The 16,960-nt window shown below is 35.2% G+C and overlaps 1 protein-coding gene, 1 long non-coding RNA gene and 1 pseudogene across 3 annotated transcripts; 1 reads left to right on the top strand and 2 right to left on the bottom strand.

The window, feature by feature from the left end:
- The first annotated feature begins 2,616 nt into the window (after positions 1–2,616).
- LOC144572667 (pentatricopeptide repeat-containing protein At2g01860 pseudogene) lies at positions 2,617–4,272 on the top strand (annotated as a pseudogene).
- Positions 4,273–4,872: 600 nt separating this feature from the next.
- On the bottom strand, positions 4,873–9,541 carry AUG4 (HAUS augmin-like complex subunit). 2 transcript variants are annotated; one of them, XM_078321812.1, is made up of 13 exons: positions 9,327–9,541; positions 8,888–8,935; positions 8,508–8,648; positions 7,305–7,670; positions 6,993–7,092; positions 6,834–6,879; positions 6,654–6,747; positions 6,397–6,468; positions 6,235–6,293; positions 5,693–5,761; positions 5,547–5,598; positions 5,333–5,410; positions 4,873–5,074 (listed from the first exon to the last, which is right to left on the bottom strand). In XM_078321812.1, the coding sequence occupies exons 1-13, from the start codon at positions 9,459–9,461 to the stop codon at positions 4,997–4,999; spliced, it is 1,338 nt and encodes a 445-aa protein (XP_078177938.1). In that variant the 5' UTR covers positions 9,462–9,541; the 3' UTR covers positions 4,873–4,996. The 2 variants fall into 2 exon arrangements, with proteins under 2 accessions (XP_078177938.1, XP_078177939.1); XM_078321813.1 differs by lacking the exon at positions 8,888–8,935.
- Positions 9,542–14,311: 4,770 nt separating this feature from the next.
- On the bottom strand, positions 14,312–16,158 carry LOC144572891 (uncharacterized). Its single transcript, XR_013517822.1, has 3 exons — positions 15,844–16,158; positions 14,936–15,148; positions 14,312–14,621 (listed from the first exon to the last, which is right to left on the bottom strand). It is a non-coding gene; the product is annotated as an uncharacterized LOC144572891 (long non-coding RNA).
- Between the last annotated feature and the right edge of the window lie 802 nt (positions 16,159–16,960).

The raw sequence follows: 16,960 nt of genomic DNA, 5'->3' as shown, positions 1-16,960 counted from the left end.
CTGCAGGTTTGCCTCTCTTCCAGTCCAACGCTTTGGTGTGACAACATTGGTGCCACGTTTCTAGCTTCAAATCCAATGTTCCACACTCGGACTAAGCATGTTGAGTTGGATTTTCATTTTGTACGCGAGCGTGTCGCTTCCCAACAATTACGTATCACTTTTCTATGCTCTCGAGACCAAATTGGCGATGTAATGACCAAGGCCCTAGCTACTCCTCGCTTTCTTTTTCTTCGTGACAAGCTGACCGTGTCTGCTACACCATCAGCTTGCGGGGGGGCTGTTAAGGAAATAATGGACAGCTCAAATAAATCGGCACAAGATCACCAATGACAGCTCACCAAATCAATTGGAATCCTTCCCTCAAGGAATATATCAAGCATAATCACGCAGCCATTAATAGCATGTAAATTATAAGATTTTGTATTTTCTCTATTTATACATACTCAAGAATTGTAATTCGGTAATAAGAAAAATAAAGGAAATTTACTTATCATCTTCTCCTCTATCTGTCAAAATCCTTGTTTTATAGCAACACAATTTAATTTGGAAAAGCTAAGTTATCTATCAATTAAAAATTAACAGCTTTGTTTTTCATATATACAATATACTTATATTTTTTGTCCTCTTTATAAAATAAAATTATCCTACCGTTACATATTCAATATCACAATCTCAATTTTCTGAAAATAAATCTGCTACGATCCTGAAGGATTGTAGGGTCCTACCATTCTAATTTTTAAATCCAACTTTTTATTTTTTGGATTGTATGAATCTCCGTAGATATTGTTTTTATGCACGAATCTCAAAACAAATGAAAGATTAGATTTAGATCTTAGGACCCTACAATCCATTTTAGGATCGTAGCAGATTTATTTCCCAATTTTCTAGTTCCGACTCTGCTGCTGTTAAGAGGTCTCAATTAAGCATAGCTGGTATAATATAATGTGTATATTACCATAGACTCGCTCTATTTATTTAATTACTCAAAAATATTAAAATTATTAGTTTTAATAATGTTAAGATTAATAGTTTTAATTTATTAATTCTAATAAAATTACAGTACTATAAATTTAGTGCAGTAGCACGAGTTCCTTCTCTTTACGGAGAGGTCGTGGGTTCAGTTTTTAAAAATAACATATGAAGATTCTGAGCGTAATAGAGCCCTTTAATAAAATAAAATAAAATATAGATAAATTTTTTATGATCTAACTAGTTTATCAAATTTAGTATAACTCAAAGCCGATTGATCATCTATGAACAACCGAAAGAGTTGGTGATTCAATTTATTGTAGCATGAACAATGGCCTAATGTCCTGCAAACAACACCAAATACAACACACAATGGATACAAGTAATAAATAATATATCCATGATCTTAACTATCAATTGTAATAAATTCATAGGATTGACTTTTTTTCTTCATTTAATATAATGACTAAGAAAATACATTGTAATTTAGTTTCTAGTATACTGATCTCAAGGCCTTACTATGTAGTGTATTGAAAAGACCCGCCCAGTCCAGACCGTGTTGGACTTCCGGACCGGACCGGACTAACTCAAGGGACGAGTCTAGCAAGAATTTGGACCGATTTTTTCCATTAGACCCGTCCAAACCCGACCCGCACTAACCCGAGACCCGCCTAGACATAGACCAAACCAAACCCGGACCGGACCGTGAAGAACTAGATCCGGACCAGATTAAACCCGCAGAGTCCAGTTTCGGCCAGAAACAGTCCACTGTTTAAAAAAAAAAAAAAGATCCGGACCGGACCGTGTGAATTTAGACCATGGGTCTAGCACAGATTTAGACCAACTTCTCCAAATTAGAACCGCCAGACCCAAACCGTGCTAAACCGTAGACCTGTTAAACCCCCGGACCGACCCGACCAGACCCGTTTGCAATTCACTATTACTAGTGGTTTGCAACTCGGGCGGGTACGGGTACCCCGGGTATACCCGTCTCGGGTACGGGTATACTCGGGTACAAGGGTATTCGGGTACGGGTATGGCGGGTATAATTTTCAAAACTCATACCCTACCCGTCCTATACCCTTACCCGTGTACCCTTGAATTTTGAAATGGGATGAACAGTGGTCGGGTATACGGGTACGGGTACTCGGGTAGTCGGGTACGGGTAAACTCGGGTAGGGTATGGTCGGGTATTGGTCCAAAATAACGGCTCCGGTCCGGTTTTTGCCCGTACCCGCGTACCCGAGTACCCGACCCATACCCGAGCTCGGGCACGGGTACCCCGGGCGGCGGATACGGGCGGGTATACCCGACTGGGGTAAAATCAATCCACTAACTATTACTATGTGGCAAATAGAGAAGGATTAACGGCTAAGGAGCTTTTACTTGCCTTGCCAAACAACCCCAGAACTTGTTAAACCATCTATAGCTGCCATGGGCTGTTTGTGGTCCATTTATTAATTGGGCTAGAAATTTTTTCCAAAATAATGCGCTTAATTAAGCCTTGTGTGGCATTATCAGACTCAATTTCTGTAGCCTAATAACCACCATTCATCAATTGTGAGATTCGTACATCTAAATTATCTGTTTTTGAGATTCGTGCATAAGGAGAAATGACTGAGTGGATTGAGAATTGCAGGGTCCTTAAACCCTCTTGCCTCTTCCTACTATTCTCTCGTCTCCTCTATTCCACTTAAACCTCTGAACACCAAGTGTTCGATACTTTGCCCCAGAGAAGAAAAACAACCAATTCTTCAACTGTAAGTATACACATGCTCCCCTTAGTTGTACAAGCCTCTCCTTGTATGGGTCTCTCTCCTACATCCTTCACCTTTGCTCCAATTGGCATGCAAAGGAGCTGGAACCGACGAGGTAGACTAATTCCAAATTGGATTTGTCCAATTCGATTTGGGAATGTCTCTGATTTCAGATGCACTGTGTGCCATGTCCAATTATCTGATAATTCAGATAAAATTACTGGGAAAACCCATTTGGATTCAGATTGGACTCAAGATGAGCTTGATGCAATATCATCTCTTTTTGAGAGACCTTTACCTCCAAAGACAGACACAAAACTGAGAAAAGAGAGAGCTCTACCTCTTTCATTGCCTCATAAGATCCATTCCATAGTCAGAACTCCAACACCAAAGCGCCACATTCGATCTGTCTCAACAACTTTTCTCTTTCCACGCAATTCCTTCACTGACCAGGTGTGCAAAAACCCTCAAGTTCTTATAGGCATTGCAAGAGAAATTGAGGCCCTTGATATTCAATCTGATGTGTCACTGGTGCTCAATCAGTGGGCCCCATTTATGCGCAAGGGATCTCTTTCTATGACTATTCGTGAATTGGGTCACATGGGTCACCCTGATCGAGTGCTTCAAATCCTTAATTGAGCCTATAATAGGACAAAGGGATCAAAACCTGGACCTACATTGTTTCCAGATGACCGAGTTCTCGCATCTACAGTTGAGGTACTGGCACGGTTTGATAAATTGAAAATCGAACATGAATTGGAAAAGTGGATCCTCAACGCAACTCGACCTGTTCTAGAATCCTTGGTCAAGGGATTCATAAAGGCCAGAAAACTGCATCTGGCAAGGAGAGTTTTGTTATTAGCAATGGATAAAAACAGAACACTTGATCTTTCAGTTTTTGTAAAACTGGTTCTTGCAGCAGTTCACACACCCGATAGATATAAACTTGCGACAGCTTTGATCCATGAGCTCGGGGAGAGAGAAGATTTTAATTTGTCTTCCGGGGATTGCACCTCAGTAATGAAAGTTTGTACCAAGTTAGGAATGTTTGAAACTGTGGAGCGGCTTTTTCAGTGGTACCGGAAGAGAGGTACCGAAGGCCCTAGTATTATAATGTATACCACTGTGATGCACAGTAGGTATTGTAACCAGAGGTATAGGGAAGGCATGGCACTTATTTGGGAGATAAGAGGGGCAAAATTGTCTTCTTGACCTACCAGCGTACCGGGTTGTGATTCGGTTATGTGTTGCATTAAATGATTTGGAGAGAGCTATGAGGTACTTTATGAGGTTGAAAGAGGCAGGGTGTAGCCCTGGCTATGAAATTTACAGGGATTTGATAATGGGTTACGCATCTTCAGGCCGATACGGGAAGTGCGCACAGTTATTAAAGAAGGAACTGGAGTTAGCTGGAATGACTTTAGATAAAGAGTTAGAGGCTTTTTTTTATGCATGTGGGATAGTAAATTGATCGGTGGTGTAATTTTTATCTGCTTAATTACTTGCTATTCTAAAATAAAAGTAAAATTATTTGTTTTTTTGCAAACTCAAATCCTTTTTTTTTTGTACTAAATAAAAGTTCATTTTTTTAGCAAAATGGTACGGTTCCAGCATCATGTCTTTAGTGGAACCAAAATGGTGAAGAAAAGTGATCAATCCCTTTGAGCGAAAAATGTTTGATCACAGATTTTAATTTTTAATTTCTAAAAAGATAAAAAATTAAATCCTACATAAAATGCTGATTTTTTTTAAATAGAAATTATTTTAAATCTTTCACCATAACCAACATGCTATGTTAAAATTTTAGAAAAATAGCCTCTACCGATCCTAGGGATCGGTGGAGCAAAAAAATCAAAACTTACATTGATCCTAGGGATCGGTGGAAAACACTAAATAACTTGTGTAGTTTTTAGAAAAATGACTCCACCGATTTCTAGAATCGGTGTAGGTTTTGATTTTCTTGCTCCACCGATTCTAGATCCTTAAAATCGGTGGAGGCTATTTTTCTAAAAAATCCACAAAGCGTACTTGTTCTGTTGAAAGATTTAAAATGAATTCTATTTAAAAAAAAATCTAAAATGCTTGCACACACTTGAAATCAATACACACTAAAAGATACTTGCAAGAACCAAAATTCAAGCAATAAGTCAATAACAGTAAAAAAAAAAACAATATTAATAGTAATTTACTCTGTACAAACCAATACATAATATCACATCAGATTTTTGTAGCAAAAGAGAAGCTACATTGATTTTTAAAGAAGTAATTAGCTAGCTCTGGTGATCAACAGAACGCTGCTTTAGGTCTATTTCGACTTGGTCTATTGTCCATCGCATTCCCTCCAATTTCTGCATTTTGTTAATGCAATATCAGTGAAGAAAATCTACCAAATTAGTCAAATTATACAGAAAAAAATATTGCTACCTGAATTGAGGTTGTTTGAAAGTAAATATTTTTTTCTGCATTATCTTCAAAAACAAAGACAATAACAAACCCTCTAATACTCCGGTAATTGATCTTTTCTTTGTAAAAATTAATAGAAAATTACAATTTTGGAAAAGAATATTACTGCTAACAAGCCGAACAAAACTAATAAATGAACTGACCTTGACAATGTCATGATACTGCCTCGCAATACTGTCAAAATGGGGATCCACCCCTTGATACTCCCTTAATCGGGTAACCTAAGATGAAAGATTTATACAAACACGAGTTGTACATATTATCATTCTTTGTAACCTGAGTAAAAGTATTTTCAATACCCATTAATGATTTAAATGATCAATTGTGCAACAACAATAAACAATTGTAGAAACATACTGCTTTGTTGTATGAAATTGATGCTTCCTCTGTTGCTTCGAGAAGGAACTTTCTGTATTAATTGACAACTTACATATTAGCTGTCTAGCTGATAACGCCACTTGCCATTTTAGTACAAGCTCAAAATAAAGCAATGAAAATTGTACCGAATCCGATGAAGTGCTGGTACCGAGTCCTTGGTGTAAGTGTCACGTAAAAGAAGATGCTCCAAAACACTGTAAATTTAAGAACCAAGAGCTGTAATTAGAACAAAGGATTGCAAAAACAGCTGGTGCTAAGGAAATACAGCTGTTACAAACTGATTGGCCAAATATTTAGGTCATGTTTGATTTTGGAGTAAATTTACGGATGATTAAATTGCTTACTCCATCTTACTCCTCATATTTTACACCTCGTTTGGTAATTGTAATTCATGGCTTAAATTAATCCAGCTAGAAGAGTAAGATGTTAGGAAATGAATCTCTGCCTATGGCAGTGGGCCCCCCTACAGGCAGAGTGAGTATAGAGTAAGTTAATCCATCCGGAGAGGTGGTGCAACTTACTCCGGATTAGCTCATCTCTTACTCTATCTAACTCCTATTTTACTCGTTTGGCGGCTTAAGTGTGAAGTAAGGGTTTTAGTCTACCTCTTACTCCATAATCAAACATGACCTTAAGTAGTAAGTCGAGCAAAGAAGTAGAAAGAGACCGTAATTTGGCATTCATGGTCTGACACCTCTTGCAAAGCCAGGTTTTTTTCAATTCATCCTGTTTCCAAATTTCAAAACAGCAATTTTCAACAAATCAAATATTTCAAATAATTGAAAAAAAAACTTGCAAAATAAAAATAACTGACTGACTAAAATCTTACATATTCATGCTGATGTTGAAGTTTTAGTTCCTTCACAAACTTTATAAGCACTGAAAGTATTTGTTCGAGGACCTTGTTCAAAATAAGGTAAAAAAGAAAAGAAGAATGGTTAGAGTATGAGGACAAAATTTCAAGATTACATTTCTAGATATATTAATTTCACAATTGTTGCTTTGGTATTGGTCTTAATTATACCAAAATCCTTGGACAAACTCCATTAGTTAAACACAAAATTAAGTTACTTATATTAAACTTACATTGTAGTGTTCACTAAATTTTCTATCCATGGAAGAAAGGTCTTCAAGTAAATCAGCCTCCTCTTTCTCTATCTCCTCAATTATCATTTTAACCCTAAAATAAGTAAGAAAATATTTAGGAGATTTCACTATCAAACATATATGATTTGCACATACAACTTCTGAATTTTACTCTGTTACCTCTCAGACAGTCTTGTACTTGAAATATGGCTTATTGAAGAGGAATCTATTTGCAAAAGATTACAAAAATTGCATCATTGAGTAAACTAGTGCCGACTTTTAGTATGATATATGCTAAACATAGAGTTGTAGTCCAAGATGTATAATAATAAAATTCACCAATTTCTTCAGATGCAAAAATTTCAGCTAGCATGTCACATTTGGTCTCAAGGCGTGCTTCAATCTCTCTGACAAGAGGCCTCTGATAGTCTGGCATATCCTACAAACAGGATTAATTTATACGCATGATATAGATCCATGTGTACCAATGAAAAAACTCAAATTTAAGTTTGATGATTACTATAGATGTGCCGTAAACTCTATTGCATTCTGAATTTTACAAAGATGATCTCAAAAGAACAATTCTAGAATTTCAACAGAATGAATTAGGCACAACTCATTGCAGTTATTTACTGAGATAAATGTGCGTACCACACTCAGGATAGGTTCTTCTTGCTGAGTTTGATAAAGATAAGCTGGTGTGATCCCTAAAAACCGATCAGCGACACCACCAATAGGAGGATCCGCCGCCACATCAGATCCCACATTGTTATAATTATTTATGGCTGATATAGAACCAGAGGCACTAGTGACACTAAGGGTAGTGTTGGAATACAAATTTGTGGTAGAGCCAGGAGAGATGCTAGTAGGTGTTGTACTGTCGAAGGAACTCCTCGAACTTAGTTTCTCAGAATCTTCCTCCTGAGTTTGAATTTCACCAGTTTTTGAGAGGAGAGGGAGCCTCAGCCTCTGGGCTGCCTCGGCAACAGCTAGGTGGTGCTCTAGAGATTCATACACCTAGAGAGAGAGAGAGAGAGAAGGTAGGCAGGTTCAGTTTTGCACTTAAATTTTTTGTATAAGAGCACATATCTCGGAATAAACAATTTATTTCTATTAATAGACCGGTTAAATAATCAAACCATAGAGTCCTCATCAATAGTGTCACAGAGAGATGTTTTTATATCTTGCATTGCAAATTTTCTTTATTTTATTGGAATACATGTATGGTAAGATGCTTTAGTTCATGATTTTGGAATTTCTCTCTTTTTTTATTTTACACTCAATTCCTATCCAAAATATATATGTACAATGAACCACCAGATGAGAATTTCCTGTCCCACCTAACAAACAAAGTAATGCAGTTAATTTAATTGAAGTACTGCTTCAAATGTGTGCATCACCATAATAACAACCATAAAATATTAGTTTGACCGCTATTTAGCTTGCTTTTTTGAACTGTTCGCATCAGTACTTGCCTTTTTCTATTTGACTACTTCTCACTGAAATTGCAAGTACTTTGTACAATAGAACCAGTATTCTATTTTGCTCACTGTCACCGGGTTCTTACTTTAGCAAGCCAGGGTATATTGAGCAAAAATAAAGGGGGTTAAATTGGGATTCCTGATTGCACACGTGAGCGTGAATTCAAGTAAATTAGGTTGTAACGAGATTCATGTAAAGTTAAGTGCCATAAAATGAGGGTCCATTTTTCACTGGAACCAAATTTGGGATTAACTTAGACTTTTTTCCAGGCAATAATTTTTTGTGACTTTATTGAATATCTTGGGGAGAAAAAAGAGTAGCCTCATAAGCTTTATGATTACAACAAGAGAGGGAAAGCGAGAGAGGGAGAACCTGAGGGGAGCAATTCAACTTGAGATGTGGGTATAAACCCGTTATGTCTTTTAAAGAACTAAATCCACTACCAATTCCTGCTGAAGCCGATGCAGCTTGTTGGTATTCTTCCCCCATTGCTATTGCTTCACAATATACTGCCTACAATATAACAATTGAGCCACTTGACATAGTCAAAATCATGACAAAATCCTAATTCAATACATTAATTAAGATATACGGATAAAGTGACATACTGGGTCGGTGTTTAAGTGCTTTGTTTTATATTTAAGATTTTTGGCTTTCAGATATTAAAATATAGGGTTTATAGGGTTCACAGTTGGCTTCTTCATCTGGGTTTTGCATCACCATAGAAAAATGAAAGATAAAAGAGAAATCACCATGGCCTCCAAGTAGTTTCTTCTCTCCTTTAACATCTCCTCCTTGGCCTATGCAAATATATAATGAGAAAGAACAGTCAATTTATAGTTTGAGGATGCCGATACATTTCAAGGAAATATTGCCTAATTTTTTCTCTCCATTATAAATTGTCAAGTATATGCTGATGATTTAGGATACACAAAACAATTTAATGAACTCAAATATGATATGAGCAAGCGATTATAAAAAACCTCCTGGATTAGTCACATCTAACTTCAAATTACACTATATCCAACCACAAGAGATAGAAAAATCTCCTGAATGGCTGGATCTGCCTCCCAAAGAGCGTCACTCCTACCAGTTCGCCCCAAATCAGCATAATAGAGATACATGCTCTAAATCTATTGCGGTATACTATCTGATCTATATGGAAGTAAAGAAAGAGAAATGGAAGAGTACCTGTTGGAGATCGTCATAGGCGGATTTGGAGAGGAGAGAACCGTCCGGCGCCAGGCAATGCCGCTCAAGCTGCTCTATCACGTGAGTCACCTCCGCAGGCACGTGCTGCTGGTTCGTTAAGACGCTCTTCGCCATTGATTGATGAGGTGAGTGTGGAGCCTGGAGAGACGGGGACGGAGGAGAGGGAAAGCGAACTCAAAAAGAAGTCGGAGAACTGGAGATGTCCTGTTAGTAACTTGTTTTTATAATGCAGAATTTCACATATAGCCCTTTAAAAACTATGAAACTACGTATTGCCCTTCAAATTGTATAATTATCATATCTACCATCCTAAATTATAATAATTTATATATTTACTTAATTAATTAAAACTGAGATTAATTATATTATTATTATATAAAATATTTGGGCACATGATTAGGTCGCTTGTATTATTATTATACTCTTGAGATCTAGAGGGGAGAGAGCTAGGACAGAACCAGAACCGATTTTTTTATTTTTACCCAAAAATATTATTATTTTAATTAAAATACTCAACTTTTTGCCGGAATTTTAAAAATACCCAACCCGTGGAATTTTTCCACGGGCCAGACCCAATTTTTTTTTTTTTTTTTTTTTAAAACAGAAATTTGTATTTATTTTTTATTTTTTGTATTGAAATATTAGAAATATTGGATATATTTCTTTGAAAATAGATGAAATACAATATAATTTGATTTATTAGAAAGACTGCAACAAATAACCCGGATCAATATTTTTCAGATCAGATTTTTCGCGGCTGTAAGAAAAATTAATATATTTCTTTATGTGTTATTGGAAAAAAATAAAAATGCTTAGATTCCGAGTTATTGATCCCGGTTCAAAAGTCACTTCTATGTAATTTAGAAAATATTATGATCTTTCTAGTACATTTAATTTATTAAAAGTTTTATCTATTTTGAGAATTATTTTTGAATAATAATCATTAAATAAATTAAAGTTTTTGTTTTTTTTTCAAAATAGATATAACTTTTAATAAATTAAATGTACTAGAAAGATCATAATATTTTCTAGATTACATAGAAGTGACTTTTGAACCGAGATCAATAACTCGGAATCTAAGCATTTTTATTTTTTTCCAATAACACATAAAGAAATATATTAATTTTTCTTACAGCCGCGAAAAATCCGATCTGAAAAATATTGATCCGGGTTATTTGTTGCAGTCTTTCTAATAAATCAAATTATATTGTATTCCATCTATTTTCAAAGAAATATATCCAATATTTCTAATATTTCAATACAAAAAATAAAAAATAAATACAAATTTATGTTTAAAAAAAAAAAAAATGGTCTAGCCCGTGGATATAACTTTTGAATAATAATAATTAAATAAATTAAAGTTTTTGTTTTTTTTTTCAAAATAGATATAACTTTTAATAAATTAAATGTACTAGAAAGATCATAATATTTTCTAGATTACATAGAAGTGACTTTTGAACCGGGATCAATAACTCGGAATCTAAGCATTTTTATTTTTTTCCAATAACACATAAAGAAATATATTAATTTTTCTTACAGCCGCGAAAAATCTGATCTGAAAAATATTGATCCGGGTTATTTGTTGCAGTCTTTCTAATAAATCAAATTATATTGTATTCCATCTATTTTCAAAGAAATATATCCAATATTTCTAATATTTCAATACAAAAAATAAAAAATAAATACAAATTTCTGTTAAAAAAAAAAAAAAAAAAAAAGGGTCTGGCCCGTGGAATTTTTCCACGGTGGGAATTCAAATTTCAACCCGTGGAAAAAATCCACGGGTTGGGTATTTTTAAAATTCCGGCGAAAAGCTAGATATTTTAATTAAAATAATAATATTTTTGGGTAAAAATAAAAAAATCGGGAACCAGAAAATCTTGATAGGACGACTGAAATTTAAAATGCACAATATGTATAAGTGAGATTTGAACTCAAGCCTCAACACTCACAAAATAGAGCTCTAACCGCTAAACTAGAGATGTAAACGGTCGGATGCGGATCGGATAGTGGTCTTACCATATCCGTATCCGTTATAATTTTTTGGATATAGATACGGATACAGATCGAATATTTTTCATAATTAGCTTGTTGGTTATAAAATATCTATTATATTATTAAAATATTAGTCACTAATTATGCCATAGTGTTACATTGTTTATTAAAATATATATCTATATGCAATTTAATATATTATTGGGTATAATATGCAATTTAATAAATCAATTTAAGAACATATAACACATTGTTATGGTTTAAAAATATAAACGGTCGGATACGGATAGTTAAATGTCTTACCATATCCTCATCTGTTATAATTTTTCGGATATGGATACGGATACGGATCGGATAATTTAGATAATTTTTCGGATTTGGATCCGGACAAAATCGAATAATATCTGATTCGTTTACATCCCTACGCTAGACTATAAATAAACATTTGCATTTTATAAAAAGGATTGAACTATATAAGTATTTAAAAAAATAAAATTCAATATCATAATTAAAATTTTGAAATCATAAGAGTCGCCGAGTACCCCTGATGAATCTTTGGATTCGCTTCCCCGTGGAGAATTGAGAGTATGGTTTCTTGAAAAATATTATAGAAAGATGAAGAGAGAGCGTACAGGAGAATGAATTCAATTTTAATTTATAAATGATTTAATAAAAGAGAGAATTTGTATTGATCTTTAATTCTGAAATTTTTTAATATTCAGTCAATAGTTATAGATTCTTAATTTCTATTTGTTTTAGCAACACAATGTAACTCTTTATTGTTCAATGAAATACACTTACCGGTTTCTATAAAAAAAAAAAAATACAATGACATAACGCCTATTTATAGGCTTGACTGTGATTAATTCTAAACAATTTCACTAAGCATCTTCTACCTACCACCGTTACAATGCTAATCAACTCCTATAATTCGCACCCACTATTATCTCCAATACAATATATTTGATCCTCTATTAATTAATTCTTAATTTATTGCAGCTTTCAAAATTTCAAACACAATTGATTTGAGTTTCGTGCATATTTGGTTAAATTATATTGGATATAATTTGAGTTATCAGAAGTTAAACAATTGTCACACCCCTGATCCGGAGGTGCGACGATTATTACCGCGTCTGTTTACCATAACAATATACGTAACATAAGGCATGGATCTTTTTATGCATTGCCAATAGCATCCATTATTTTTGCCACATCCCAATTTATTTACAATAATTATCTGACATTTTATAGTGGATGATGCTAGAGATATATTCTCTGCACCCTGTCAGATATAATAAACTCAAATCCCATACCTTTAGGTGACCTTGCTGTCAATTACCCAGAAGCGCTCTTTATCTTCGTATAATAAACCTGTAACCCACAAGGGGAAACGAGTGAGAAATAATAAATTATTTCTCAGTGCTGATTGCCACTCAGATTATTGGATTCGAAGGAAATCCATATTCAGAATGAAATCACCGCACGAGAAATTATCAGTTCAGTTCTATAATGACGAGTGCAAATGCTCAATAACAGTATCCAATTGAACAACAAAAATTATATAAATAAATCAGAACTCTATGAATCTTAACAGAATAAATGGTTTGGGTCAAAATCTTTTAAACCATAAAGTCAGGTAACGTTTGGGACCTAATCTTTATAACCACTAAGTCCGGTAACGTTTGGTTTCTTAACTTTACAATTTCTAGTCTGGTAACACTGATAGATACTATAACATGTATCTGTCGTGTCAGAGTTTATACCGTTCTAATTATCCTGACACCTGATTAACGGAAACAATATGAAATCAATATCACAATACTGTCATTATCGGAAAGAAAATCAGTGATAAGACAGTTACCACAGTTCATTAATCTCACAGTCGCAATTTACATTTATTCAGTATCCCCTATCCAACCGGTACTGGATTCAGTTGGGTCCATTTACCATATACGCATAAGGGTCCTGGAGTAAAGTCTAGTAGCTAGCTAGACTTTACGATATATTAATCCTTTTTTCTCCACTATATGGAGGTTCAAGGATTACAGTATTCAATATTCAATCAATTCAGTCACTATGGTTTCAATCAATCATTTTCACTAAGAACAATCAATCGATAAACAATATCAACATGACAGTCAACAGACTTACCTGTAATTCAGTTTCAATTGTATTGGGCTATGCATATGATGCAACAGTTCAATCAATGCAGTCAATTAAATATTCAAAATGCATAGCGAGTTACGATTTAATTCCTAGTTATGAATCTCAGACTAATCCAATAACCTCGCACCTAATATCGTAGGGCAATTAGAGCGATCAATCATTACACATCGATTGTTTCAGACAGTTCCGTCAAGTTTCACTCCACAGTAACAATGCCTGTAGCATAATAACATTTTCTTTATTATAACTTACATCATTATTATTACTAGTAATCAATATATGTGCATCAGTTATTTACTTTTAGTGTTAACAGCATTATACTAATAAATTCTTCATTATTTAAATCCTTCTATAATTAAATCTAATTTTTGGTTTCAATAAATTGTCCACCAGTCAAAGAGTTTACAACCTTACATAATCAGGGTTCAAAATTCCAACATCTATGTTCAATTCAACATTTAATTTAGTCCAAAGCAACAACCTTTGTATTTTTCCTTTTTGTGTACGGACGAGTCTAGGGCTGTAAACGAGCTGGCTCGGGCCGAGCTGGGCCTTGGCTCAGCTTGTTTATTCTGGCCCGAGCCTGGCCCGAGCGAGCTGGACATAGGGGTCCCGAGCCAAAAGTTTTGGCTCAGCTTGTGACAAGCCAGCTCGAGCGAGCTCGCGAGCTGGCGAGCTGGCTCACTGGGCTTTATTGGGCTGTTCTGCTGCTTTATTGGGCTGCTCTGCTGATATACAAAAGTTATTTCTGATGATTTATAAATGGACAAGCAGTTAAATATGTCCATATGAAACAGGTATCATTCAAATTTCAGAAATTTATCAAAATATAAACATACACCATCGGGCCAGAAGTAATATACTAATATTGTTACTGATACATACACCATTTTCACAGGAAAAAAATATATTGAAATGGAGCATAAATTCATACAAAATAACATAAATTTATATGAATCCACACCAAATAACATAAATTAACACAACTAAATTCATGCGGCATGCCAACAGCCAATAACTAAATCCACTAGCTGTGCTATTTGCACTTTCCGGTATCACTGGATTACTGCCGGCTGCAGTAGCACCATCAGATGATGTATTTGACATTTGTGCCTATTAATCGAAGCTCACAAATATTAGTCAAAGCTAGCTGAAAATTATAGATGCAAATAATAAGAAGAATATTTGCAATAAAAAGTGAAAAAATTTCTAACCGAGAAGAGAAATAAAGAAACAAGGTCTAACTCTGCATTTATTAAACTAACCCAAAGACAAAATAAAATCAATTCAAAATTCAAAATAGTAAGAGATGCAAGGTAAATTAGCATACCAGATAAAAGGAAATTTCCTATAGTGCCTTTTGGTCTAGCAAAAAATAATTTAATTTAAAAAACTATCATGTATATACCAAATGAAAAAAAACATACTTTCAAGTGGTCGGTATAATGGGAGTAAGGGAGATCAATTGTAGTCCAATTTGATTCAGCAATGAAGTCCTTGTAGCCGGTGAAGTCTTCCTTCCACGGCAAGGTTGCAACCACCGAGCCGGTATAAACGACCCGCCTAACGGTACCAGATTGCTCACAAAACTTTAGGATTGTATGTATCCCGTTTAATGAAGCCTCTGTTGTGTCTTTGTACTGTTCAAGATATGTATACTAGAATTTAGCTTTCTAACCATCATACAATACTGTTAATAAAGAATCAAGATAAATGCCTGTGATGTCAATAAAAATACAAGAAAAGGATTGTACTCTTTTTTGTTAATATCCATGAATATTATTCAGTGCAGTATGTCTACATATGGACTTAATTGACAAAATATCGTTCCAGGTTACACAAAGGATTATATCATTTATAATTTTGTTTATGAGAATTTTGGAAAAACAACTTTTCAAGTAAACGAGAATTCATGATTTTTTTAATAGTGAGAGTTGATAAAATGTTTAGACCTATTATTTTTATTTTATTTTAAATCATAATGGACTTCTTTAAATAGAAGTTGGTTCCTCAAACAATCTTCACTGATCAGCTGGCGGCTGCATTTAAATAGAAGTTGATTCCTCAAACAAAATCAGCAAATAGAACTGGTACTGGTACAGAACCATTAAAACAAGAACAAACACAATATATAACACCACAAATAGCACCATTACCTTTAAACAGATTCTGGTACAGAACCATTATAAAATAGAACTGGTACGAAACAGATACTGGTACAACGTACCAGTAAGCACAAAACCGTTATTTATCAGAGAAAAAAATCAGAAAAAAATCCATCAAGCATCTGTTATTTATCATAAGAAAAAAATCAGAAAAAACCTTTAACCCTTACTTGTCAGATATGAGGCGGAACGGCGGGCGGAGCGACTGTGCGAGGAGTCGCCGAGTCGCACAGTTTGTTGTCTAGTGGAGAGGAGTCGCCGAGTCGCACAGTCGCACAGTCGAGGTGGAACGGCGGGCGGAGTTACTGTGCGAGGCGGCGGGACTGCTTGACAGCACGAGGCGGCAGGACTGCGCGACAACGCGAGGCAGTGCGACCGCGGGAGTCGCCGAGTCGGGAGTCGCCGAGTTAGGATTAAACCTAGGAGAGTGAAGAGGAGTAGAGGACGAGTCGGGGAGTGAAGAGGAGTCAGGACGGGATCGGGAGTGAAGAGGAGTCGGGACTCAAATTTGCCGCTATTTCAAAATGAGACTTAGACCTAAAATTATATGGGCCTTAATGGGCCGAGCCGAGCTGGCCCGGTCTGAGCTGGCCTCTAGCTCAGCTTGTTTAATTGAGCCCGAGCCTGAGCCGAGCTGGCTCGTTAACAGCTCGGTCCACTATCGAGCGAGCTGTTAGCGAGCGAGTTAGAGGCGAGTCACGAGCGATCCACGAGCTCCGAGCTTTTTTGACAGCCCTAGACGAGTCTAACTGACTCAAGCTCAAATTGAAGAGTTTCCCATAATATACAAGTCATTTTTATATCCTAATCATTAAATCCTTTCCTAACGGAGTTCAAGGATCAAGGTTCAATCATTTTGCAACTCAATCCCACTGACATGGAAACCTATTCATTTCATGAGGATTTAACAAATATACTTTCAAATATTAAACAAGTTTTATTTCTATTTCAATCACTACATAAATTATAGCTACTCACTCAAGTTGTTTAACAATTCCAAATCTTTAAATCAGATTAAGAAAAGAACGAGATAAAAGATGAATACCAATATGGATTCTCTTGTTGCAATTAATCACTTTCTTTCTTGCTTAGTTCAATAGCAGCATATATCATGCTCAATCAAGCTCAAGAAATTTATCACCAAAAATCTTAATTCAAATAAGAATAAGAGAAGTGGACCCTCAGTTACGTTTTTATTTCTCTTTCTTGTTCTTTTGCTCTCTACGGGAGAGAGAAGGAATACTCTTAATTAAAGAGTAATTAAGTAGGTGGGTGTTTCACCCAGCA

This window comes from Carex rostrata, chromosome 20, assembly GCF_964058835.1.
Source record: "Carex rostrata chromosome 20, lpCarRost1.2, whole genome shotgun sequence".
NCBI classification, from domain to species: Eukaryota; Viridiplantae; Streptophyta; class Magnoliopsida; order Poales; family Cyperaceae; genus Carex; species Carex rostrata.
This window is presented reverse-complemented; position numbering and strand designations above follow the sequence as displayed.